This window comes from Falco punctatus (assembly GCF_963210335.1).
Source record: "Falco punctatus genome assembly, chromosome: 1".
Classification (NCBI taxonomy): domain Eukaryota; kingdom Metazoa; phylum Chordata; class Aves; order Falconiformes; family Falconidae; genus Falco; species Falco punctatus.
This window is the reverse complement of record NC_137580.1, coordinates 57428442-57453900: the sequence shown is the minus strand read 5'-3', so window position 1 is coordinate 57453900 and position 25459 is coordinate 57428442. Positions and strand designations below refer to the sequence as shown.

General features: G+C 36.4%; 1 protein-coding gene across 5 annotated transcripts in view; it reads left to right on the top strand.

Moving 5' to 3' along the window:
• Window positions 1-25459, top strand: part of FRYL (FRY like transcription coactivator) — a 179603-nt gene that overhangs the window by 59502 nt on the left and 94642 nt on the right. For all 5 annotated transcript variants that reach the window (XM_080403806.1, XM_080403807.1, XM_080403803.1 and 2 more), the window contains 6 exons: window positions 8933-9132; window positions 15475-15528; window positions 21484-21623; window positions 22077-22173; window positions 24580-24659; window positions 25151-25231. In XM_080403806.1, the coding sequence (XP_080259932.1) occupies window positions 9013-9132; window positions 15475-15528; window positions 21484-21623; window positions 22077-22173; window positions 24580-24659; window positions 25151-25231 (572 nt within the window). In that variant the 5' untranslated portion in view covers window positions 8933-9012. The remainder of the gene's footprint in view (window positions 1-8932; window positions 9133-15474; window positions 15529-21483; window positions 21624-22076; window positions 22174-24579; window positions 24660-25150; window positions 25232-25459) is intronic.

Below are 25459 nucleotides of genomic sequence, written 5' to 3'. Positions count from 1 at the left end.
ACTAAGTTAGAATGACGTAGCATTCATCAGGCGAGCTTCAGCAAATATGTTTGAGACTGTAGCTTGTAGCAGCCTTTGCTGCTCTCAAGTCCAGCATTCTCAGTGAACAGGAAGAGCCCAGAATGACTGATAGCCTGTTTCTGACTGGCTGCCCTGGATGTCCTGACACTGCCCTGAATGTCAGATCTGACCTCTTTTTCAACCATTAAATTTCTTAATAAAAGTATTTGTGTTTTCTACCTTCTGTAGATACAAAATACCTGCCCATCTGATATATGGGACTGTACGTGATACACATGGCTGTTGTTCTTCCTGTTCAGTCACAAATTTCCAGAGGAGCAGGTTCTCTATATAGAGTATGAGGGTAACGTTACTTTGCTAACAGTTGTTAAGGATTGTTGGGATTCTTTTCTTATTTTTTTTTCAGCCCAAAAGAAAGCTTTGCTTAGGGATAAACACTTAAACTGGTATTTTGCAATTGAGTAATGGTGCTGCTTTTCACAGATGAGAGTTTCAGATAGGTTTTGTGGGGTTCCTCCTTCTCACCTATGTATAAAGGTAAGAGGAATGACTAGCATAGTCCTTATTTAAGAACTGGCAAAGCCAGTAGGATTTACTTGGAGAAGTTCACAGCTCAGTTTCTCTATTGTCATGTGTCTTGAGTTTAGGCAAAATAAGCATTTAAAAAATTATTTTCCTGATTTTATCTCTCTGATTTATTTTATCTTTCTATTATAGAGTTTCTGGGAAGAAATAATACACCTTTTTTATTTTGAGACTTCTCAAAGTAAAGTAGGGAAGAGACTACAAGATAGAAAGTCCTTTACAGGGGCTAGAATGTTTGCTGGTTAGAATTTGCTCAGCCATTAAAGCAGCTAGGCAAAAAGAATTTCTTAGTTTCTTCACAATACTTTATCAAGGAGTGTCTGAATATGAGTATGAAAAAGGGGGAAAGGTGCTACGCGGCAGACAATGTAGCAAAAAGTCTCTAGAAGATTTTGGTGGTGGGGAGTTTAGAAGCAGGAGAGAGACCTTTCAAAGACTTGTCTATGTTTGACATGCAGGGGACTGACTTCGTGCATCTTGACTGTGTTTGTAGATGTGGAAAAGATGGAGGAGAAGTTTTCTTCTGAACTTAAAATTGATTTTTATTTTTTTTAAATTAAAAATAACAAACCCCGTCACTTTTAAGTTTGAAGCAATATTACCAAAACTTATTTCTCTTTCACTTTCTCACTTGCAGGAGACTGGTTAGATTTCTAGAAAGCATTATGCCAAATGAAAGTCTTGAAATCTATAGTTTATGAATGAAAAGGATATCCTTCATGTTTTAGCCGTATACTTAATCAGGTACCTGTTGAAATAAACTTATCTTCTGTTTATTGGTGCAGCATTCATTTATGTTTCTTTGCTCCAGAGCTTGGATGAATGTAATATAAACACATCTGAAGGTCTTCAAATAAATTGTTGATAGGGAAATGTTTCTACTGCTGAAGTGAAATTTAAGTTCAGATTTAGACATGGAGGGGAAGTTACCGATACACATACAACTTCCTCTCTCTGAAAGGTTTGACTTGGCTTTGCAAACGTTGCACTGAACCATACTGCTGAACTAAGCCAGGTCTAAGCCTGTTTCTACTTCACAGGTGGATAATCCATGCATTTTATTAACGTGACATTTCATAAATGCATGACAGAAGTATGAGCTACCACTGCTGGTTATTTAATTCCTTTCATCAAATTCACATAAAATCAGTGAAAGAGAGAGAGGTGAATAAGAATTTGCAGTCTGAGCTTTTAGTGCATGTGGCTTCTTAATGGGATAATGGTTCTTTGCTTGTTCATGTAGTGTAATTGGACATGTGGAGCTATGATCTTTGTTAAACATTTTTCCAAAGATAATTCACTGTATACTATAATCCAGAGAAAGGAGAGAGAATGCCATACTTTGTGTCACTGGATAAATTAGTTGTATAGTCTGTATTGAAACCAACAGGGTGTTTGTTCATCAGGGACTATGTAACCAGACTAAGACATGAGAAATATGGGAGAAAGAGCAGATTTTTTTCTTGATTTATGTATATTCTAGTGTATTTGGAGTGATGTCAGTTTCAACCACTGTGTTTATATTTGTTGTGTTACTGATCAGTAGATGTATATTACATAAAGCAAATGAGTATCTAAGTTATGCAATCTGTGAAAATTTGTGTGTTCAGTGGCCCTTAATTGATAAATAATTTCACTGGCAAAAACTGTGGATTTTATCCACATTATTTAGGTTATCTTGCAAATGGTATATGACTATGGTATTAGGAGGTTGCCGTGCCTCTCCTTTCACTTTCGGTTTTTCGAGGTTTTCATACCTCTATCAAGAATACTATTTTTATTAGGTACTGTTTTTTAAACATGTCTTAAGAATTATTCAAAAAATGGCATCTGACAGAAATTAATTATATTGAGAATAATACACATCACTGAAAAAAGAGGAAGAGCATTTTTTGTATAATGAAGTGGTTAAAATAAGGGTGTTTTACTGTAATCTATTAGCACAGTTTAAAATTAGTAACATTTTGTTGGTAAATGAGTGTTCATGAAATAAATGGAGAAATCTGGATGAATGCAGTATAATGCGAAAGTATCCACCATTTCTGCAGACTGCTGACTCCAGCACTTGCGTGATGCTGGCAAACCAAGGAATGAGCCAGAGTCATATGTGCAGTGGTGCTGGCTGTGCATGAGATCAGCTGCGGTTCAGTTACAGCTAGAGCTAGTAAGGTAGTAATAAGTCCAATCTATGAACGGACTCCATTCACTTTCACTAGTGGTACATAGTTTGGACAAAAAACAGTGTAGTAGGCCTGACTGGTCTGCTGTGCTGTCACATGCTTCGGCAACCCAGGCTGGATAAATGAATAGCAACTGCATCCTCCCATCACTGTTCTGAAAGCAAATCCAAGAGATAAAAGTGAAGAATGGATTTTTCTTTATATTTGTCTGTAGACTGAGGGCTAAGATTTGGAGTGTGCATCTGTTATTAGAGCAAGTGTTGTCTTCATAAAGATTTTCACCATTTCTCTTGTTCAAATCGTGAGGCTTTTCCACTGATAGGAGTAAGGAGACTTTGGAATAGAAACCTGATGTTCTACAGGAACTGTAGAACTGTGAAATAATGATAGAGTTTTTGAAGAAGTTGTACACCCTAGAAAACAGACTGCTGGTCTGGGAGGCAGGAAACCGAAGTTTAACTTTTTGGTTCTGCTTAGAATTTCTTGGGATGATGCTGGATAGGTTGCCATTCCTTTTGAGCATTGATGTCCTTATTAGGAGAAAAATAATGATTCCTTTGGGAAAATAACTGAAGATTTGTTGCTATGAAGCACTCTAACAATTGTTACAGATGTGTTTCCATGTATATTAATATAATTTCTGTGAAGGATGAAGTGTTCTAGATGTTTATCAGTGTAGAAGACAAGGAGCTTAATTAAAATACCTTTAAGTAACCACACAGATCATATTTTCAATCTTGAGGAGGTTTTGTTTTGCCAGTGGGACATGCAAACCCTATTCTGCGGCAAGTATCACAGGAAACTTAAAAGTAACTGTGATATTATATGTGCTGCAAAAATAATAATAGAAAGCTTAATCATTAAATGTAAGCTGTGTAAAATGATTTACTGCCTTAGCAGTGAACTTTAAAAATAGTAACCAAGCATATCATCTGCTTGATGAAAACTGTGGAGGCCCTATCAAAAGTGCATTGAGTATCCTTATTTTCTGTTTGGATACCTTATTTAAAAAACATAAAATAATTCTATATGTATTTTCAGGTATCTCAAAAGTGGGGAGATACCTGATGGAAGTTTTGCTTCAGTCAGACCAGTCCAACTTCTTGAGAAACAGCAGCAGCTGAAAGCATATTTCAGTTGTAGGAAAAATGTGAAAAACTTACTACTATTTAGAACACATGTGAAGTGTCAACACTTGGCGAAGTGTAAAGTAGTACCAAAAAAATTGTATGAAAGCTAAAAATCATTGTTTCATATTAGCCATGAAGTAAAACACACTCGTAGACTGTCACAGGCTGGGATGTGTTTGTTACACTTTGGTACCTGCTTAGTGTGTTGGAATCCTGAATAATCTTGTTGGTAAACAGGATACTACTTACATCTCAAATTCTTGATGCATTTGGGCTATACAGAGAGAAGCAGGGTGATAGAAATAAGTAACCTTTATGGACGTTTGTGTTAACACGAAACAACATTGTTTCTCATTTAGCATTCATCTGGGTGTGTTGCCTTTTGTCTCAGGAGTATGTTGTCTGTCTAATTATCCTTTGTATTGTTTTACTGTTCCTTCAAACTATCCAAACAATTTGGTGTGGCCCTAGCAACCAAACAATATTGTTTAACAGATTTCCTATGGCACTTGCTCCCAGATTTCCCACATAGCACTAGCTTGCATCAGAGCAAACAAGCAGGATATTGTTTCAAGTGAGTAACAGTCAGTGTTTTCAAGCAATTTATGAAAGTAGGTGAGGTTTTTTGAACTGTTGCAAGTGGTATGATTTTTTTGTTCCAGATTTCATCTGAAGTTCTGTCAAATGGTCCATGTTTTGAAGCTTCAAAATAATTTTTGAAACTCTAATTTTTTTTTCTGGAAGCTAAGAGCAGAGAATGGCTTATGCTTTGATGGCAAAGAATAGTAGAAAGAAATTATTTAATCCTGTCCTGTAATGAGATTTTTTTTTCCATTAAACATGCTATTTAAAATACACTTAGACCCTTCCTACGGTGTTACTGATAGTAAGTTCATGAGTAAATGAATCCCACTGAACATAATTATACCAGATAACAATGTTGTTTGACCTAGTTAAGAAATCTGATAATAGATTTTGACTTCTTTAAGGAACTACTATGTATCTTCTTATTAAACACAGTCAAGCTCCCTCCCCTTTTTCCCTCCTGTGTGGATTTTTTTTACGTAGCAAATAAACCCATGAACATTGTCATATGCAAGGCAAGAGTCGTAAATGTGGACTATTAATGCTGTCATGAATTGGAGTCCTCAGCAAGTTCATAGATAAAAGTAAATCCTAGTCTTTTATTCTGCCTTTTGAATACACTGGCATTTCAGCAAAACTAAGATAATTGTAATTCTCTCACGGCAGCATTTATAATTGCTTCAGTTTGACATTTTGCCCTTGTTTTTTGGGGGAGGTTTATTACCAACTGAAGAGTTTGTGCATGTGAACGCAGAGGTTAGTAACATGTACGACTGCAGGATAGTCTTAACTCTGCTTTGCTGCTGGAAGAGTAAAAAGGCAAGTGCTGTCCCTCCATTGACTTTCGTGTTTTGCTGGCATAAGCGTATGTGCAGTCATGTGGTGAGTGAATTGGACAACTGATTGTGTCAAAATTAACCTGGGAAAAAAAAATTAATACGTATGCTGCTTTTCCACTTCTCAGTTCATTACGGAGCTGCACGCTTATGTTCGCTTGCACAGGAGTAGGAGGCGGTACAGGGAAGAAGATGGCTGGCTGGGAGGGGTTGCATCCTCTGACAGGACTGCAGCTTATGCCATCTGAAGGGGGCTGTGTGAAACGTCCCGAGGAGTGGGGTCTGTGACATTGCAGACTGATGTAAGGCAGTCCTGGTACCACATTTCCCTGACTTGATGGTTGTGCCCTCTGCTTTGCCCTGAAATTGTCGCAGCACATCTGGGAGCTGATGTGGTTGTAGTCCAGTTGCTTCAATTTTTCTTGCTGGGGTTAGATTTTTGTCCAGTTTACCCATTCTGAGTTGATTTCCTATGTTGTCACGTGAGGGGGGTAGGAGGATTTGTCTGCAGTATGCCTGGATTTAGGTCAGTCTAAACAGCGTTTCCCTGATCTTGAAATAAATAGATTTCTTTTAACTTGGAAATTTCTGGGATGGGAAGGTTTCATCCTTAGTGATAGAAGCTGTTTTGAGGCTTTGGAAGTTAACATGCTAAGATGGTCTCTTACTCAGGATTAGTTTACTAACACAAAGTAAAGATAGAGCTGATCATCTTCAAAGTACTCAATTTTTTCCTGATTCTTAAATGACAGGGACTTTTTAAGGCAGTCTTTTGAAGATGAGACAGAAGTGTAAGTGTATTGTGTAAACACTTTAAGACTTGTCTACGTGAAAGCGAATCTAGATGTAGTTCTGGGTTAAGGAGCACATTAGTGCTTCTTAGTTTCCTTATAGAGAGAGAAGAGCTGGCTGAATACCAGCTTCTCGTTGTTAGGATCATGGACTGGGCCAGAGCTGTTGTGGCATGTTCCCTTAAGTCCCCAGTCCTGATAATGTGGGGACTGTGGCATGCTCCAGTAGGTAAGTCGAGAAGGAGCCAAAGCAGCTACTTTGCTAAGTTCCTTCTGACCAGACACAGCTAATGATGTTCCCAAGGAGATTTAAACTTCTCGCATTTCTTTCCAGTCTATTACCTTCAGTATATGATTTAAAATAATAGAGAGTCCAGTTTGTCTGTTGAGTAGAACAGAGCTTTAGCTTTCTTAGAAACTCTCACGTTTGGGATAGAAACAACTGTTTACTTAGAAATGTGTGGTATCTTTTAGGAGTCCTTAGGTACTTGATTTTTTTTATTTTTTTCGTCTGCATGCAGATGGAGATGAAAGAAGAGTTCTTCATAATCTGTGTATTGCAACATTTTTCTGTTTTGTCTGTCTCATACTTGGTGTTCCTGTCTGTTACCTGCTATGGCTAGGGTGGATATATTCCTTCTTTTTGCCTCTTCCCTCCTGAAACCTCTGTGCTCTCCTTCTTGAACACGTGCATCTCTCTTGTTTCCCGGGTTGCCTTTGGGAGTATTGGGGCTTAAGAATGACAAGAGTGCAGATGCTGGAGAATGTGGACATTGTGAAGAAAATTTTTTTAAAGCGCCTGACACTTTTATGCTTCTGTACTGAGGGACAAGCTAATCATCAGATATGGGATAAGAACAAATTCTTCTTTAAAGTCAGATGGTTTGGGTTGTCATTCTTCTTTTGTAGCATGCACTTTATTCTGTTTCTTAATGCCTTTGTTTACTTCCATCTAGCGAACTTCCACTACAGGGATCTAGAATGTTGTCTTTGATCTCCCATTGCCTGTGCTGTGTGGCACATGCTTTTCTGTGTCTTTTAGGACCTCTGTTACCAAGATCAAAGTGCTAGGTCAAAATGTTAGAGGATGTTCAGAAGTGCTTTATGGCATGCAGTGTGCATGCATGTCATTTTGATGTTGCCCTTGGTTGCCAGGAACTCAACTCTGCGACCTTGGCAAGTCCTTCCAGCCTTGAAGATGGCATACTGCCATTTATGTACAGGAAAAAATATGCACTACTTCAACTATGAGTTTGTACAAAAACTTAGGGGAAAAAAACACGACTACTATCATCACCTTATGCAAGGAAACCTTCCTTTTTGATTAGAGGCTAAGGTAGTTGTGACTGTTCTGACTCCTGCTGAATTTCTCACTTCACTAAAATGTTTGATAAATCATTACTTTCAATGGAAGTCGAGGAGATCTGTGTTACGTAAAATGTAACTTTCTGAACTGATAGAAGAAATTATGAAGAAGATGTGAAGTACCAAAGGTTTGGTTTTCATGGCAATCATTATTTTCATGGATGAGTTGAACACTGAAAAAATGTTTGAGCAAAACCTGTGGATAATATTTAGCTAATAGGAATTGCACATGTACAACTTGAAAAGACAACAGTTTTGCAAGTTCATCAAAATTGGACAAGTGCATCTCCTCACACTTTAACTGCAAAAAGCCTTACCTGAGCAAAGTGCAGTATGAAATACAATAAAATAGACTGAGACTTGGCTCCTTTCCTTGTCTTAGGAAAGTCTTACCATAAAAAGTTAACAATTCTTAATACCAATTCCTATTATCAATAAAAAAAGTAACATTTGCAGTTGTGGAATATGCTAGAGAAATATCAGACCTTTCTGGGTAGATCTAGGGCATCAGTAGAGATGTCAATATTTATTTTGATTTGCAGCGTGTAGGACAAGAATTGTAGTTATTTACTGTGGTTGGTATGTGTGTGTTAAACTCATACATGAGTTCTGATACTTGATTTTCAGTACTGCAGTTCAGATTGAGTGGCAGCTATGATAATAAATATTTTTGAGTTTTTAGGGAGGAAAATAATAACAAAGATGCATAAATATGTGTAAACTTAGTATATGACAATTTCAGTATAGAGGTGAAAGCAGTAATCCTTAGGGGGGAGGCTAATATATTCATTGCTATTTATATTGATAGATTCATTATTATTTCTGATAAGGAACAAGTTTTTCAGATTTGTGACTAAAGGGTAGATAAAAAATAGTTAGTATGACGTATTTAGAAAGGGTTTGCGTTCTTGTTAGGAAAATAAGCTCACCAAAAGTGCGAAGAGGGGCCAAAGAAGTATTTGTCTTGCAGATATTTGGACACCAAATAGAAACTTAAATTTCATGGATGATTCAGAAAAATGGAATCAAGCAGATGCCTCTCACAATACAAGGAGATAACTCTTTACATTGAACCTTTTGATTTTTAGTCATACTCAAACTTAATATACCAGTTATTAAAAGCTGTAATCTTTATCATGATCGTCATACAGTTGTATTCAGAAAGGGACCATTTACACAGCGTAAGACAGTTTTTGGGGTTTAACAGTAACAAAAAATGAGTTACATTGTAAACCTTTATGCAACTTAGAGTTGAATTCCCCACCTAGTTAAAAAAAATATATTATTTTTGGATGTTATAGCTAAGTTGTTTCCTCCTTCTGGTTTACAGAATTTACTGTGTGAATACGTGTGGAGCATGGGAAAGTAAAGAAGTGACAGTTACTGTGTTTAGAAGCTCTTCTTTATAGCTCTTTATTTTTCTTTTTTTTTTCCTACAGCCTCCACACCACCCAGCAGAGTAAATAAACGCAGAGTTTCTCCAAGTGTTGTTTCCACCTGGGAAAAGAGAGGCATCATCATGTCTAACATTACTATTGATCCAGATGTCAAACCTGGCGAGTATGTCATCAAAAGCCTCTTTGCTGAATTTGCTGTTCAGGCTGAAAAGAAAATTGAAGTTGTAATGGCTGAACCTTTGGTGAGTCCTTTTTTCCATAGTATCCCTTGAAATGGTCCTGCTTTTTTTCTAAAATAGTCTGATTTATCGTATGTATGGCTACTGAAAAAAAAATGTCCCCAGATATTGTTGACCTTTCAAAGGGATTACTTCAAGAATAAATAGGCTTTTGCAAACAGGGGTGGCTACCTGGATTATGTTTTATTGACTTTCATTAAAACTGTTACGTAGTGGTTACTGAAAACTAAAACTCTTAGTATTCATAAGTTCTGTAAAGTTACAAAAGGAAATAGCAACAACAAAAAATGTTCCTTCAGTACCACTGCAAAGTGTGTTTCCTATTGATGTTTTTTGAAGCAATACTTTGACCATATACTTCAAGAAAAGATGCATTTGGTTTGTTTTCCAAAGTATTAACACCCAACACCTGGAAGAATATAGTAGCCAGCATATATTACAGATCAGGCGAAATGCAAAATTCCATTGGCAGTCTAGATCACATGATCTTGAAATAAATGGATGTCTTTTAACTTGGAAATTTCTAGGATGGGAAGGGTTTTTTTTAACTTGGAAACTTGCTGAGCAAGCTTCCAGAGTTTGCTTCTTCACAGCTTGCAGAGTGTTTGTGTGCAGAAGTGCACATGTGAAATATTACTGTGAAGCAGTCCAAAAAAACACAAAAATGGGGCTAAGCACATTTTGTGGTGTTGCTGATGGAATCATCTTCAACTGAAACCATTAGTAGATCAAAGGCTGAGGAAAATGAAACATTTCTTTATATACACCTACTTAGGTATACATTATGTATGTGTGTGTGTGTGTGTACCAGACAAGCCTACAACTTAAATGGAACTTGTCTCTTTCCTTGTAGACATCCAAAAGACTCATATATTCAGGAGGCTTTGATAAGAAAGCACAGAAACTTTGTAGGAAAAGGGCCATGCAGATGGTGAAGGGTATGTGGCTAAGAAATACGAGGAGAGCTCTAGGGGTGTTGATGTTGTGGCTGGAAGGACAGGTTGCTCCACTCAGGGTGGCCTGCGTGCCTACTGCTGTGAATGCTGCTCCCTTGGCCCCTTTTCTGTTCATCTGCCAAACACACGGGGAGGGTGGTGTTTGACCAGAATGACATAGGTTGGCTGTGATTTGGATGAGCTGAAGAGGGCTTTTCCTGTACAACACACAGCTAGTTCAGAGTTAAATCTCCTAACCAGAATACTAGTAGCAAGGTAAATATAATAGGCCTGGAGTTCACTTGTGCTGCAGAACTTGTCCCTGGAGCAGATTAAATAAATGCTCTGACAACATTCTCAGGCTGTGTCTCCCTGCCATGTTGCTGACTGTTAAATGAATGTTTTAAAATCTGTTAATCATAGCAAATTGAAAAATCTTGCCAAATTAAAAATTAGAAAACCCATGTAACTAATGAAATAATACACTTTTCAAGGAAGAGTGATTCCCAGCTCTGTTGTCTGGTGAGCCTTTATGGTGGTTGCATGAAGTCTGCCTTAGTCAGGATCTTTTACTAATCAGATCCTGACATTGCTATTTTGTGTGTATACAGTATGTATAAAATTCTTTGGGATAAAATAAGAAATTATAAATATTACTGGGGTAGTCATTTGTGAAGGTCTTTTACAGTTCTCTCTGGGTTTATTTGCTAAGTTGAATTCTTTTAAACAAAATGTTTTTTAATGCAATCAAATGTAAATTTACACATATAGGCAGCATTCCTTATTTTATATTGTTGGGAAGGAAGGACTATGTAGAAACCCAGACATTTAAGAGGTGCCAAAAGCTGGGGAAAAGTGAAACAACCTGAGCCTGTGTAACACAGAGGCAGAAGGAAATCCTTAGGTGTCTCAGTGAAGGGAAGTACCAAAATGGTGAAGTGGTTTTATTTTTGTACATAGTATTTCATATAAATAGTGAGTATTCAGTTCTAGTGTATGACATCTAAAATGAAAGACCAAAGGCTGAAAGGGCACAGGAAAAGCACCAACTTGAGATTGGAGAAAAGGCTTTAATGGAAGAGAGGAAAGCCCTTTATCATTTTAGTGTGATTTGAATTTGTGGGATGACTTGGCTACAAACAATAATGTAGAGAATACATACAATATTACATAAATCTTTAAAGTGTTAGATGAAGCTAGGCTGTTAGATGATGCTATTGGAGAGAATTTGGAGCCAGAGCAATTAAAGTTAGGAGCTAGACACTTTGCAAAACTTGAAGATGAAGTAGGGGAGCAAAAATCTAATTTAAAAAATAATTTTAAAAAATGAAATAGTAGCTTCAAATCAAGACAGGACCTGAGGGTGATAAGGGTGGAGTACCATTTTGGCTAGATGTATGGGTTTCATTTAGAAGTAACTGACTTGTGAATTTAGAAAGTAACTAAATGGTTTTTCTGGCTGTGAATTTGCTTAGGATACTCAGTAAGTAACAAAGTAGTTTCCTTTTGCTGATTTAATTAAGAGTTCTCTGCTTGCAAAATAGTAATACTGCAGAGTTCCCAAAGTTGCATAAAGAACTTATCAGCAAGTGCTTAAAATAAATGATTCAAGTAGCGAGCATAACCACAGGAAGGAAGATTGTCCTTTTAGTGAGCAAATTAAATTAAAACACTTTTTAAAAAGTAAATTCTTTTAAGTCTTTTGTAGTGGTATATAGTTTTAAAGGAAAAAGGGCTCAGTCACAGTTTATGGTAGCTTAAAATACTCTTCCTCAGCTGAGGAAGAATGACTATGAGGCACAATACCATCCTTCCTCAACTCACTCAGTTACCTTGTATTTTGTCAAGCCGTATATAAATACAGAATTTAAGCAGAGTGTTTGACATGATGCCACCAAGTTACCAAGCTGTTAACTAGGTAAGCTGCTAAATTACTAAATCATAGTTCAGTCTCGTGTTTAAGCCAAAACTAACTAGCAAAACTATTTAAGGCTGTTACCAACACCAGCTATTTTATTCCGTCATGGAGATGAACTAAACATTGCTCAGACTAGCAATGCATGCTTTTGCAAATCTTGCCTAGGTGCCTTCAAAAGTTCGTCTGAAAGTAGTAATATTTAGCACACTGCATTTCTTCAGCACAGTGTTTCTCGTATGCTGCTCTGACGCTAGGGCAAGGATGCAGGCACTGCCCAGCACTTAGGGTACAGGAGGCAAGGCAGCATCGCTTCTCTGGTTTCTTACTTGCAGCTTAGAGGACAGAAACAAGTATGTCAGCTTTGCTGTGTTCACCTGAGCCACCCTGCTGAGGTGTGTTAGCCGATTAATACTGGAGAGGGGCCAACGGGTGGTACCTTTTTCCATGGGTGTAGTTGTTTGCACAGCACACACGTCTGCCTACATCCTGATGTTTGCTGCTTGCCATATGTTGACATTTCTGCTTTACACAATGGATGCAAACTGCTCTTTGGTTAATTCAGTAGTGGGTTGGGTTTCTTCTAGTTTAGGGTTTGGGTTTTTTGTTGTGTGGTTTTTGTTTGGGTTTGTTTTTTTTTTTTTTTTTTTCAGTTGTAAAAGGTAAATATAGACCTATTATTTCCATCTCTCAGAACTTCAGGAAGCCAGGAAAATAAATCTTAAATTATTAATTCAGTGAAAGTTTCTAGACCTTTTCTTTATACTGTTGGGTAGACTTTTGTAAGTCATGTGAGATGACTGGGGCTGTGACAAAGCAGAGTTAGAAGGCGACACTGAACAAAAATAAATTTTGAAGTCATACAAATAAATCAGAGGCCTTGATAAACCCCTTTGAGTATCATTTGGTTATGTCACGTTTGTTTGGTTGGTGTTATATTAACTATGGGTGATATTTACCTATTAGCAGTTAAAATCTTTAATGCTGAGGAAAAATAATAGGGAGGATTATGAACTTGTAAAGTCTTCATTCTTTCTGATACTAAAAATCTTAGAACTTGTATCAACATTTGATGTACAGAAGTGTTTCCATTAGTATAGAATGTAGGGGAAAAACCAGACCTATCTTAAAGACAGTTTGCTATCTATTGACATGAATTTCAACTTGTTCATCTGAAGATTTACAGAGTATTTAACTTCTCTTTGATTTGTTGCCATTCTTTTCTCTAGCTGTTTCTGGGTTTGGACAGGTGCAGTGGGTAAAATAAACCCAGTGTTTGTTCACCTGTAGAATAGTTTTGTAGTACCATGGTGGAAACTTGGCCTGTTGGGGCATTGTCTTGTGAGGAGGCATAAGGAAGCAGACTTTTACCATCTTCTTACATGAAAGTCACTTTTTTATCTTCTTGGGAAATAGTTTTCTAGTTATTTTCCTTCAGCTTATTTAGCATTATACAATGTTTATATAGGGTGGAACATTTCTCGTGTTTTTGCTTTATAGATAAGATTACAATTATTTGTGTAGTTTATCTAAAAGCATAGCACAGATAACATTAATTCACCTACAATAGATGTTCCCTTGTAAAAAAAGGGGAGAGAGAAATTCTAGTTAAAAGAGAGTTCTAAGTGCTCTATAGAGCTTATATCAAAAGCTCTGAAACATCAGTTCTCGTAACAGAATTTTGAACTGACTTGACATGTAAAATCCTATGAATTTGTAAAAATTAAAAACAATGTTTCTTTGCCAGTATCTGAAATCTTTTCCCTTTGCTTTTGAATACCCAGTGAAAGAACACTGGCTAATACATCACTGATGAACAAATAGAACTATTTTTTTTAAATTATTATTTAGGCATACTGGAAGCATACATAGTGTTTTCTTAGGCAATTAAGTGAGTTTCTTTGGATTATGGAAAGTGAAAATGAGTTGCGAACTTGTACCTATATTATTTCCAGTTATACTTTCAGAGTAGGCAAATGCTTTTTGCCTGGGCATTCAGGTTGCCTGGGAATTCCACTTTTCAGAGGCTGTAACAAGAAATACAGTTGCACTCATAGCAGCAAATGCCAGAAATTGTGTTGTATTTTCAAGATTACGATTAGAACAAGTGAAAATAAGCTGTCAGTTTGAATCTGGACTTGGTACATGCAATCCCAATTTTAACATACAGCCTTGCAAGTCTTAAATGCCAAGCAATACTGGGTTTTAATTTTTTGTCAACAGCCTGACAGCATAGGTGTTTTCTGTTACTGAAGTACTGAGCAGTTATTTTATGTTAACTGAGGCACAACCTGTTGAGAGCAATACTGGCTGTCAGTATTGCTGACACTGCCTTTTACATCCCAGACCAGGCAGGTTAACAGCTCTTCCAGCTTACTACTTGTCTTAACTGGCTTCATAGAAGCTTTTTGTTTGCTTACTGCAATATAATGTGAGCTATTAACTCCTCACCTTGAGCACTTTTTCTACTTTCCTCATCAAAGATAACATTTTTGATTCATTTATAATGGAGTGAAAAGTAGCTTAAAATTTCCTTGAGTAGCAAGAACTGTTCATCAGCCATTTATGTATCTTACCACTTCGTAATTCACCTTTAAAGCTGTTACTGTGGCACTTGGCTTACGGTAAATCATTGACTCTCGGAGCCTGTAAGTGGGGCTTAGTCTTGTCTGTCTTTTTTTTTTTTTTTTTTACCAAGAGACTATAAAAGTTCTATCTTTTGAAACTGTGTGATTTGGTACTCTCCACAGTGACTAATAAGATTTACTATTACACTACTATTACAGTTCATGACTGTTTTGTTTTCTTAATGCTTTAATTCTCACTATGTTATTTTGTTAAGAATATAATTTAATTTTGCTTTTAACAGAGCAGTATGTCTTATGGTATGGGTAGCAGTGAAATATTCTAATAATTAAATTTTATTAATATGGCATCTTTTCTGTAGCTTTGCATCTTTCCAGAGTTATTTCAAATGTAAAGCAAATTATTATTGACATTCTCCTTTTTCTGGACTAGATATTCTAGCTATTTTTCATTGCCGTTCAGGGAAAGCGCAGGCTGGAAATTTATTGAACAATTGTCTCTGCCTTGGTGAAAGCATTTTAAAATTCATTCTTGTAGCTTACAATAACTGCCTTATGAACATGAATATCCTTGTTAATTCAAATGGGAATGGCTTTCCTTCTGAGTTACTCTTGGCACTCACTGCCAGCTATGTCTGAGCACACTGCTGTAGGCCCTGCTGTTTGGGAGAGATGTTTGACATTTTCTGTGTATCAGTCTTGAACATTATTACTACTAAGCTACAAAATTAATTTTACATCTCTGTTTTGTGAGTACACTTCATGTCTTTGTAAATGGTTCTAGATGAAAACTAACGCAGATATTCATGTTAAAAGTTATTTGTTTGCTCCCTAATATAACTGAGAAAGGAGGAATCTATCTTTGATAATTGTCAATTGCATTCATGTTTCTTTTTATGTTTTTTTACAGGAAAAGCTCTTGTCCAGATCTCTCCAAAGAGGTGAAGATCTTCAGTTTGATCAGGTAGGAGACACGTAATTGAAGGCAGTTTTTTTTGGATGCAGGTGGCCTCTGTTTTTGCAGAATGGTAGTTCCACTGTTGTAAATACTTGGAACTTCCATGTCTGAATCAGTGTCAGAAGATTAGACCTTGAATGTTCATTAGTTTATTTTCCATTATAGAATATGGTAGTAGGAAACTACTAGAATAGATCAATTACGTGAAGGTGGCAGTGAAAACGGCTGGAGGAAAGATGCTGAAATATGGTGGAGACACAAAGACTTTATTTCTGTTCCTGTTAATGAGCTTTGTGGAACCTCAGCCTGTATCAGTTACTGTTTCAGTGTTTGGGGGTTTGCTTTTATAAAGAAATAGCGTTAATTTCGGTAACAGGGCTTTTGCTAAGGGCTTTTTGATTCTATGGCAGAAGGCATAAAGTAGATTCAAAAGTTACTTGTCCTTTGAGCATATAGTTGCACTGTAAGGCTGTTCTGTTTTACTTACTGTAAATAAGTACTGTAAACTGTACTTGGAATAACTGTGCTCAATTTATTCAAGTTTATTGTCTGTATTTCTAATTTTTTCGTAGTATAGACGTGCTTTTTCTCCCATAACTGCTTCTTTGCAATGGTGCGGCACCATTCAGATGAAGCCTCATTAATTGCATGTTCCTATTTTTAACTGCTACTGAATAGCATCTTACTGTATGAAGTTCAGTATTCTGTCCCTATCTTCTATAACTGTTTTTTTGTTTCATGCTTTCCATTACTCCCTGGATATAGGTAATAGACATTGCAATAAAATCTGCTGACCTGCCCCTGCTTTTCAATTAATAGCCATCTGTGCACCTCTTTCCACTCCTCCCAAAAGAGAAACAAATAATACCATGTAATATTTGACGTATAATTTTATTTTCAAAGAAAAACAAAACCAACACCAAAAACCTCACATAGCCTTTTTATGTTTTCAATCTAAACAGCAGTAAGGCCATTATGTCCTAAATGAAAGTTTACTTTTAAGCAAGGAAAACAGGTGAGGGTGGGATAGGGCATAAATTCTCTAGTGGCTACCATATTTTTTTTTAAAGCTGACCAAAAGGTAAATAATGTTAATGATAATGGATGATCTAAGGAAATCTGTGAATCAGTAATACTACTAATTTTTCTACTAATCTGCCCCCCCCTTTTCCTCAGTGAAGAATGTTTTTTATAAATAAGTAGTCACATGTTAAACTACATATAGGCTTCTAAAGATATATTGAATGAAGTAAAAAATAATCCATATAACTTTTGAAATCTTGTAATATAGAAATAAACTCATTTTCCTGAAAACGTAGTACTTTACAAATAACAAAAGAACAAAATAAGAACTCTCCTCTCTCTCACACACACACACACATAATCAAACAGAATTATTTTTTATCTACTTTAGGTTCATGAAGAGCTGAATTTTAATGGTACTGAATAACTACTTTAGAGAGTCAGAGCGGAATGGCTCCCTTGTGATGACAGGGCTTGTCATGATGACAGGAATTTAGGTAGGGAATTTTGGACGTGGTTTGGCAAAAGGAATTAAGATTGCTTCTCTCTTGTTCATTGCTATATTAAGATCGATTCTCCAGCAGTGCAGAAGATTGCAGAATAAGAAGATTGGCGAAGTATGGCAGAGAGGAGGATCCAGAGTGCACAGCCACAGCATCCAGCAGAGAAGCTAGAGCTGTCGCTGGGCCAATCTTGTTCACACAGAGATATTTACAGAGTTAGGAATTCAAGTCTAAAAACTGACTTTAGCAGTACTGTTATGGTGTTCTGAGTAGTAAGTGTACTTTGTGAATAAAAAGAGCACAATTGAGACACAAGAGGGGCCCTGGGAGTAAGAAGGTATGTAGTTAATACTCATTCTCTCAGCTCAGTAAGTGATGAGAAGAGGGATGGAAGAGGAAGACACATAATGTTGTCTGTCCTTACCATGAAAAAGGAAAATAGCTGTTTAATGGGATTATAAATTTTTCTGTTGGAAGCATAACTAGACCAAGAGGGCTGCTATTAGATCCAAGTGTGCAAAACCAGGCGTTTTTGATTTTTCAAATAGTGTAACTCTTATTTGTCACTGGGGTTTTAATTGAAATAATGTAAATTTGGCTAGAAGAGATGAAATGTCAGAAAAAGAGAGGGATATTTTTATGTTGATAACACTTTTAAACTCTGAAAAAATTTAGCATTTTAGTACGAGTGTTTTCCCTTTATCATTCCCACTGCATCAAGAAGCTACCAGAGGAGATATTTTTTTTAGAGCATATATTGCATTTCTTAAAATATTTTTGCTTGTACAGCTTGAAACGGAAATAGCTTGTATTTTTCTTCCTTTGTTTGTTGTAGGAGTCATACTTGGCAATTTCCTACTCTTGTCCTAAACACCAAAACTTTTATGATCATGCAGAAGCATATCTTGGCCATCTCAGTGAGTGAAAGCAGATGCGTTTCTGGGGTTCAGGCTTGTTTATGATTCGACACAACTTGAAGAATGTTTTCAGGATCAGGATTTTGGCCATAGCTGGAATTTGGGCTCTAGCATCTTCCTATAGTTTTGCATCTCTTCTTACCTCTCAATGTGCTCTTGGGTATGTTAAATGCAGCAGTTAGCAATGTTTTATGGCCTTTAAGCCTGGAGCCCACTTTGCGGTTTCATTCTGAGGAATAGAATGCTGACTAGTGCAACCCTGCCCTCTTGGGTATTATAGGATCTCTCTTTTTCTGGATTGCTGCTTTCAACCTAGGCATAGTTTAATGCTAAAATAGGAGGGCTAACTTATTTTTATATAAGATGATCTTTAATTTAGTATCCAAACAATATGGCAATTATTTTAAATAAAAAGAATAAGCATATAGCTCATGTTCTGCTTAGCAGCTATGAAATATGAGCAAAGATTTCATCTTCCTGATAATTCCAATGCCTTCTCATTAGAATGTAAGGAATGTAAAACTTGGCAGGAAATATATAATTATAATGTAAAACTGATTTTTCATTTCAAGAGGAAAATGCTTTATAACGTCAGTTGTCTCAGAGTGTAGCACTTTACCAATGACAATTTTTTTAGTGCATGAGATATAGTTTATTTCTGTGGAAGATGATGTAATTTACTAACTGCTGGAATGTTTATGAAGGGTAGTAATATTAATATGCTGTGTAAAATTGCAGGAAAATCCAAGGAAAAGGTTTAGTAAAGCTTAAAATGCAGCTTTCTTCTTTTTCTTCTACTAATAAACCCATCAGTTCAGAAGGAAGGCAGAGGAGTAGAAATGCTTTGTGGGGTCATTTTATGTCGACAGCACAGGGTAAACTTAAGTGTTTCCTTAATCTGTTCTGGTCCTGTTGTGTGTGTGGTTGCTGTATGAACACAGCTCTGTGCAATGTATTTGATATATCATTATTTTTAGAGAAAAAGAAATTGATGTATTTTCCCAGTCTTTAGGTTATTTGGGGTACGGAAAGTGACAGTAAGGCAAAACATATTTTGGATTGCTGTGGTTGATGATGGATCCCTTGCTCATCCAGTTTAGCCTTAGCTTTCATTCTAAGGCTTACCAGTTACATTGATTATTTTATGCTGAGTCTAATACCTTGATTTAGGAACTCATGAGGAAGCTTTGTTCTTCCTGCTTTCTGAATTTTATTTTTTTTTCTCCCACATACACATTAATGCTTTTAACTTGTGATTTCTGCTCATGGCTGGAGTGAAGTTAATGGAGATGTTTGATCACCCCAAGCTGATGCAAGCAACAGGCATTTCTTGCACGTGAAATCATGGTGAAGCTTTGTTGAAGCTTTATCAATACAAATGACTCTTTTGAGCTCTTTTTTCACAGAATCACAGAATGGTCAGGTTTGGAAGGGACATTTGGAGATCATCTAGTCCAATGCCCTGCTAAAGCAGGTTCACCTACAACAGGTTGCCCAGGATGGTGTCCAGGCGGGTTTTGAATGTCTCCCAAGAAGGAGAGTCCACAGCCTCTCTGGGCAGCTGTTTTTATGATGCTTCCTCTTACTGAAGGATAATAGTTTTAACAGTAGCCCACAAGTGTCTCAAATTTCCTCATAGTTTTTCTTTCCTCTTCTCCTCTTTGTCTTCCCAAGTTGTTTTTCCCCCCCCCAGGTAGTTTGTCATACCTCTGCCACATCAGAAAATGCTCTTGAACAACATCTTCATTCGTACACATTCCTTTTCATCACACACTGCTTCATTTCACATCACAATGTAACTTCAAAGTGATAAAATTGAGTTGTGTTGTACTGTACGCTTCTTGAAGTCTGATGTATGTTATTGGTTGACTGGATATTTGGTTTATATGGATATTGGTGCACAAGGAACAAGCTTACAACATGCTTAGTTTTCAAAGCAAGTTACAAAGATTTCAACATACATTAGTATAAGAATGAAGGTATTCTCAAAGCTTAGCCTTTGTTCTGAGATGCAAGGCATTATAGCAAGCTTACAGAGTCGTTCTAGCTTCTGTTGTGTTTGTGTGGAAAAGCTTTTGTATGGTTTTGTGTTGCCTGTAATAACTGCCTTCATCTTTTTGTGCAGTTAGCTCAATGTGCGTGCCTCTCCTGCAGCAAGCATGCATAGTTTTTCCATTGAATCCCTTTTTAGTGAGTGTCCTATTGACAGACAGTAATAATAAGAAAAAAAGTAATCTCATTATTCTAGTAAAAATTTCTTAATGTAACCTAGTTCCTGTTCAGATTTGGAATATATGTAGTCTGTATTTTATACTGGGATTTAAAATTTTATGGACTTCTAGAATAAGAATATGATTTCACTTATTTTGAGAAAATGTCTCTACTTGTTTATATAATAAAGGATTTTTCAGGGAGTCAAGAATACTGCTTAATTCTTGTGACTTGAATAGCTCACTGGTTAACAAGCTGAGTAAAGCATTCAGACGGTTGGAAAAGATCCTCCTGAGGTTTCTGTATGGTTAACCTACCCCCATCCCTTCCCCCTGTCTGACACCCCAATATGCTTCAAATGAGGACAAAGAAATAATGGCATTGATATTATCTTGGTTTTCTGGAATAGTGAGTAATAGATATGTTATGGCACAAGCATGGCTTCTATTGAAACCTCTTATTTGAAAGATGCGGGAGATAATTAATACGTGGCATCACTGAGCAGCAGGGTAACTCTCCTCTTCCAGCCAGTGTTTTGGGGATGGGCTTGCTCCCAGCTGCCTCCTGGCAGGGAGTTAATAGCTGTTTTATGCTGCCCTTCTCAGTCATTCTGCTCTCCAAACCTGGGGCATTGATGAGTTCTGTTAAAGTTTAAGTTTAAGGAAGCCTGGAGTATTTAAGTTTCATACCTGTTAAAGTCATCCTTCTATAATGGTTTCTATTGCCACTGTTTCATGGATAGTTTTACAACTCATGGGTTTTATGAAAGAGAGCAGTTGATAGGGGAGTTATGCTGAAAGTACATATAGCTTGAGATCTAGACCAGTCAAATGTATTAAAAGTAGAGGAGAATATCTAAAAGGCTCTTACATTTGTTTGTATAATAATGAAAGCGGCATGTTTTTGAAGGTTACATACTTCCTCAGTTCAGGAGGTTTACTTCTATCTGTCATCTGTAATGTAAAGGTATGTATACTTGAGCAATACATACGGCAGCATTCAGGGAAATCCTAAAGTATCTGCTGTTTTCTCAATGGTATTATATGGGTTATCTGTATAAATACAGCATTCTGTGATCCTCGTGAATTTTGAAACACTTTGTCTGCTTAAATCTATCATAATAATTAACTTAGTGTGCCATATTTACACTAATTGTCCTAGATGGAAATGGTACCTAAAGTTGCCACTTTGTAAAATTACACGATGAATGGTTTTTAACATTAAAAGCCAGTTTGAAGGGATGGTTATAATTCTAGGATTTTTAGATTGCTTTATCATGCTAAACTATTTTTCTTACTTCTTTTCAGTTGATAAGCTCTATGAGCTCAGTAGCAGAGCACTGTCTCCCCTCCTTATTACGCACCTTGTTTGACTGGTACAGGCGCCAAAATGGAACAGAAGATGAATCTTATGAATATAGACCTCGGTCTAGCACAAAATCAAAGGGGTAAGAGTTTTCCTTGGAAAAGTCTGTTTATTTTTCTGTGCTTTCTTCTAAGAATATGCGCTTTATACTTTTTTGACAAGTATTTTGTATTTGGAACTGTCATTACCTAAATCTGTATAGAAAGAGCATGGGCTTCTTTGAGATAGTGTGTTTAACTTGCGTAGATGATATGCATGAAGTGACTTAGTGATTTTGGGGTTGATACACAGAAGGAAGTTGGCCACTGGTAATTACAAGCTAGTTTGCCCCTTTTTGAATTGTTTTTGTTATTGGAAGGCCCTTTCAGGAGAGGGGCAAGATGTCAGTGCTGCACCAAACCCCGAAGTCTTTCTAACCATCATTTTATATGCCTGTAGCAGTGATTGCTTGGAAGGTGTGCATGCATACCTCTTCTCCACAATATTTGTGTTCAATCTTGTGTATGATACACGTGTTCTTGTTTTCTTATTTTAGGGACGACCAACAACGTGAAAGAGATTATCTACTTGAAAGGAGGGACTTAGCTGTAGATTTCATTTTTTGTTTAGTTTTAATAGAGGTTCTAAAACAGGTAAGCTCTTTTACTTTGACAAACTTCTTTTAATCTTTTGCTTTTAATGTCACTTTTGATCATATACTTTAAATTTTTATATGGAGCATATATATGATGAGCGTATACAAGGCTGTAATTATACTCTCAGTTGCATAAAGCCTTTGGCTTCTCCTGTCTTTTCTTTACATGCCTGCGTATCTCAGTTCATGTGTCTTGGATCCACTAAGGCAAAGCTGCTAATGTACTGCAAAAACCAAAACTTTAAAAAAACCCCTATTTTAATTCAGTACCTTTTTGTCTGTAGTTTTGCAATACAACGTGAAATCATAAAGTGACAAGATTAATATGTCACTTAAACTTAGAAAGGGTATGTAATTTTGCTTGGCCTTATAGTGTAGTGCTAGAAGATGTCACATGGAATTTCTGTTAATACTCTGTAATGCAAATTAATATTTGCATTGGTGTATGGACAAGAGGGTAGAGTTTGGCTTCAGCAGCATCATTTTTCTTGCATTTTTGAGAGGAAAAATTACTGTAAGAAACGGTATGAAACATGAGGAAGACGAGCAAATGTCACATTTCAAATACTAAAGTAGTTTGTCCTTTAGGTACGTGAAGATTAAATGTCTTTCTGTACCAAGTCAGGCAAGGGCTATGGTTTAGTTTGCAAATAATTTGTAGGAGGTTTAGGTTTATGTGGTTGTATATGGTACATTTGTGATACAGGGAAAAAATGAAAAAAATAAACCAAGAGAGCTGCCTGTCCTGCCGTGAGACACCAGCCAGTCATCCAAAGTGATATTTCTATAATGCATGCACATATATGCAGACAACAGTATTAAAGCCATCAAACTCTTATTTGTTAGTGTTTTACAGAAAACATTTAGTTCATGCTCTCTCCTTGCCTAAATTTTCTATCGGTGCAAAATAAAAGGGGAAAATAGAATACATTGATTAGGATTGCAAAGTTGTATGGGTAGCTTCTGTTTTTTGAACTGGTACTATTTTTTCTGCTGAGTATAAGGGTGCACGTTGCTAGTGATTCAGATGTCAGGAGAGATGCTAAAGTTTTGATCTTGAAGAGAGGTTCTTGGTGAGCCTCTCTCATGCTTGTACTCCAGACAAGATAGGTATTTTCGTGATATGAATTTTTCCTCTGCTAAAGACCTGCAATGGGCCACTGAACATAGATACACCACATAAAGAATCCTTGGGTCAATTTAGTATTAAAAGTTATCTAAAGGAGGGTTTGTATTTTCTGACTGTAATGTTTCTGCAATTAGGTAGTCAAAGTGCAGAAATGATGGCTTTTAATCAATAAACATATTTACACTCACATTACATCCATATGGCTGTCATCATGGGAGCCCTGTCATTGTTTAATTCTTAGAAACTGGTTTTAGAGGGTGCAAAGGGCATGATCCAGCTGTTTCTGTAATATCGACAGAGCAGCTGGAGAGAGGGTGACAGACACGACCTATGTAGGAACAAAAATCTTTTGCTTAAATGGCTACATATTACTTATTGTATGAATATGTATGTAAGTAGTCAGTCCCAATAGTTGGATGTTCTTGGAGAAACAGCTTTCTTATTGCTTTAGAATTTCATACTTTTCTGCATCAAGTGCTTCATTTTCTGTAGCCAAGACAGTAATCTTCTAATAAGATTTTTTTACTAAAACATGATCAGTCTAAAGCAATAATGTTTAGTAGGGTTATCCTAGTCCCCACCTAAATTGTTTTGAAATTTTAAAGTTATTATGACTTCATAATTACATATAGTACTTTTTTTAAAGAATATATTTGATTTTTTTAATAAATGTTTCCTTTTCAAACTGAGAAAAGTGGTGATGTCAAAGAGAACCTCGGTAAAAAAGAGCTTTCTAATCAGTGCTTGGTTTTGGTTTCTCACCACATTGTTACTTATTGCTAGGGAGATTTTTATGTGTTTTGGCTGCTTTCATCTGAAAAAGTCTAAAATGGAAATGATAATCTCTTCTACGTTCTTATTTTTTTTTTGTTTGTCTTCCTTTATACTGAGATTAATAGCATTTTGAGGTTAAATCTGTAACAGTAATACCACACAAGGTAGAAAGTGAAAAGATGCATAGTTAATGTAGTCTGATAAATTTTGAGGACGAATTAATAGTGTTTACATTACTGTTGTTTATATTATTATTCATTTAATCCCTGAAAGCCAGTATGCAAAATATTTAAGAGAATGCCAACGCAGATTGTCTAAATGTTCATATATTGCAGAATTAACTTGGTATCATTGCCAACAGAAGATGTGTCCTTTGACACTAGTGGAGGAGTTTTCTACAGGGCCTCTCACAGTACTGTTTTATTTATTTACTTCATACATACATAGGTGTATATATATACATGCATAGTTACATATAGATAAATGATACCTGCATTTCAGATACCTGTTCATCCAGTGCCAGATCCTTTAGTACATGAAGTTCTAAACTTGGCTTTTAAGCACTTTAAACATAAGGAAGGGTAAGTTTCTTTTGTGTTCTTTAAAATATTTTGTGTGTATTACCAGCCTGTGGTTGTGATTGTTCTCCTTTGCCTCACCTGTAACATGTTGTTGATAATAGTGTAAATGAACCCTGGTATCTTTAAACTGAAAACATATCTTGAAATACAGCTGTGTTCAATATAATGCTGAGTTTATTTTGCCTAGAAGATACAAAATGATTTGCGTAGCCAGCCAGAGTAAGAAGAGTCCAAGTTTGGATAACTAGTAAATTTCCTACACAGAATATGCCTCCTGTGTCCACTCAAGGAAACAACATCTCTTTAAATGTCACCCGTGCATTTTATGCTTGACTCACGTTGGTTTTATGGTGATAATCCACCTTGCTATGGAACAGACTTCTTGTTTGTAATTGAGAACATGTGTGGGGTTTAGAAGAATAAAGTTGTATTTAACACTTTCCTTTGTTCTTTTCTTTTGTTTTTCCTTTTTTTTTCCTTTTTCTCTTTAGGTATTCAGGAACCAACACTGGGAATGTGCATATTATTGCAGATTTATATGCAGAAGTGACAGGGGTTCTTGCTCAATCAAAGTAAGTTCAGTTTCTGACTCTTCTTGCATTTTGGGAAGAATCACTCTAGACCTAAAGACTATTCAATATTGGAGCATGTATTAATGACCCCAGTAACTAACCCCTTAAATGTCAGTGTCCAGTGTACTCGGGTGTAGCCTGGCTTGTCTGTCTCTTATTCTGGCACAGTACATTTGTACAAATCAAGAAATACTCTGTAGTGCAATACTGAATTGCTTTGCTTGTACG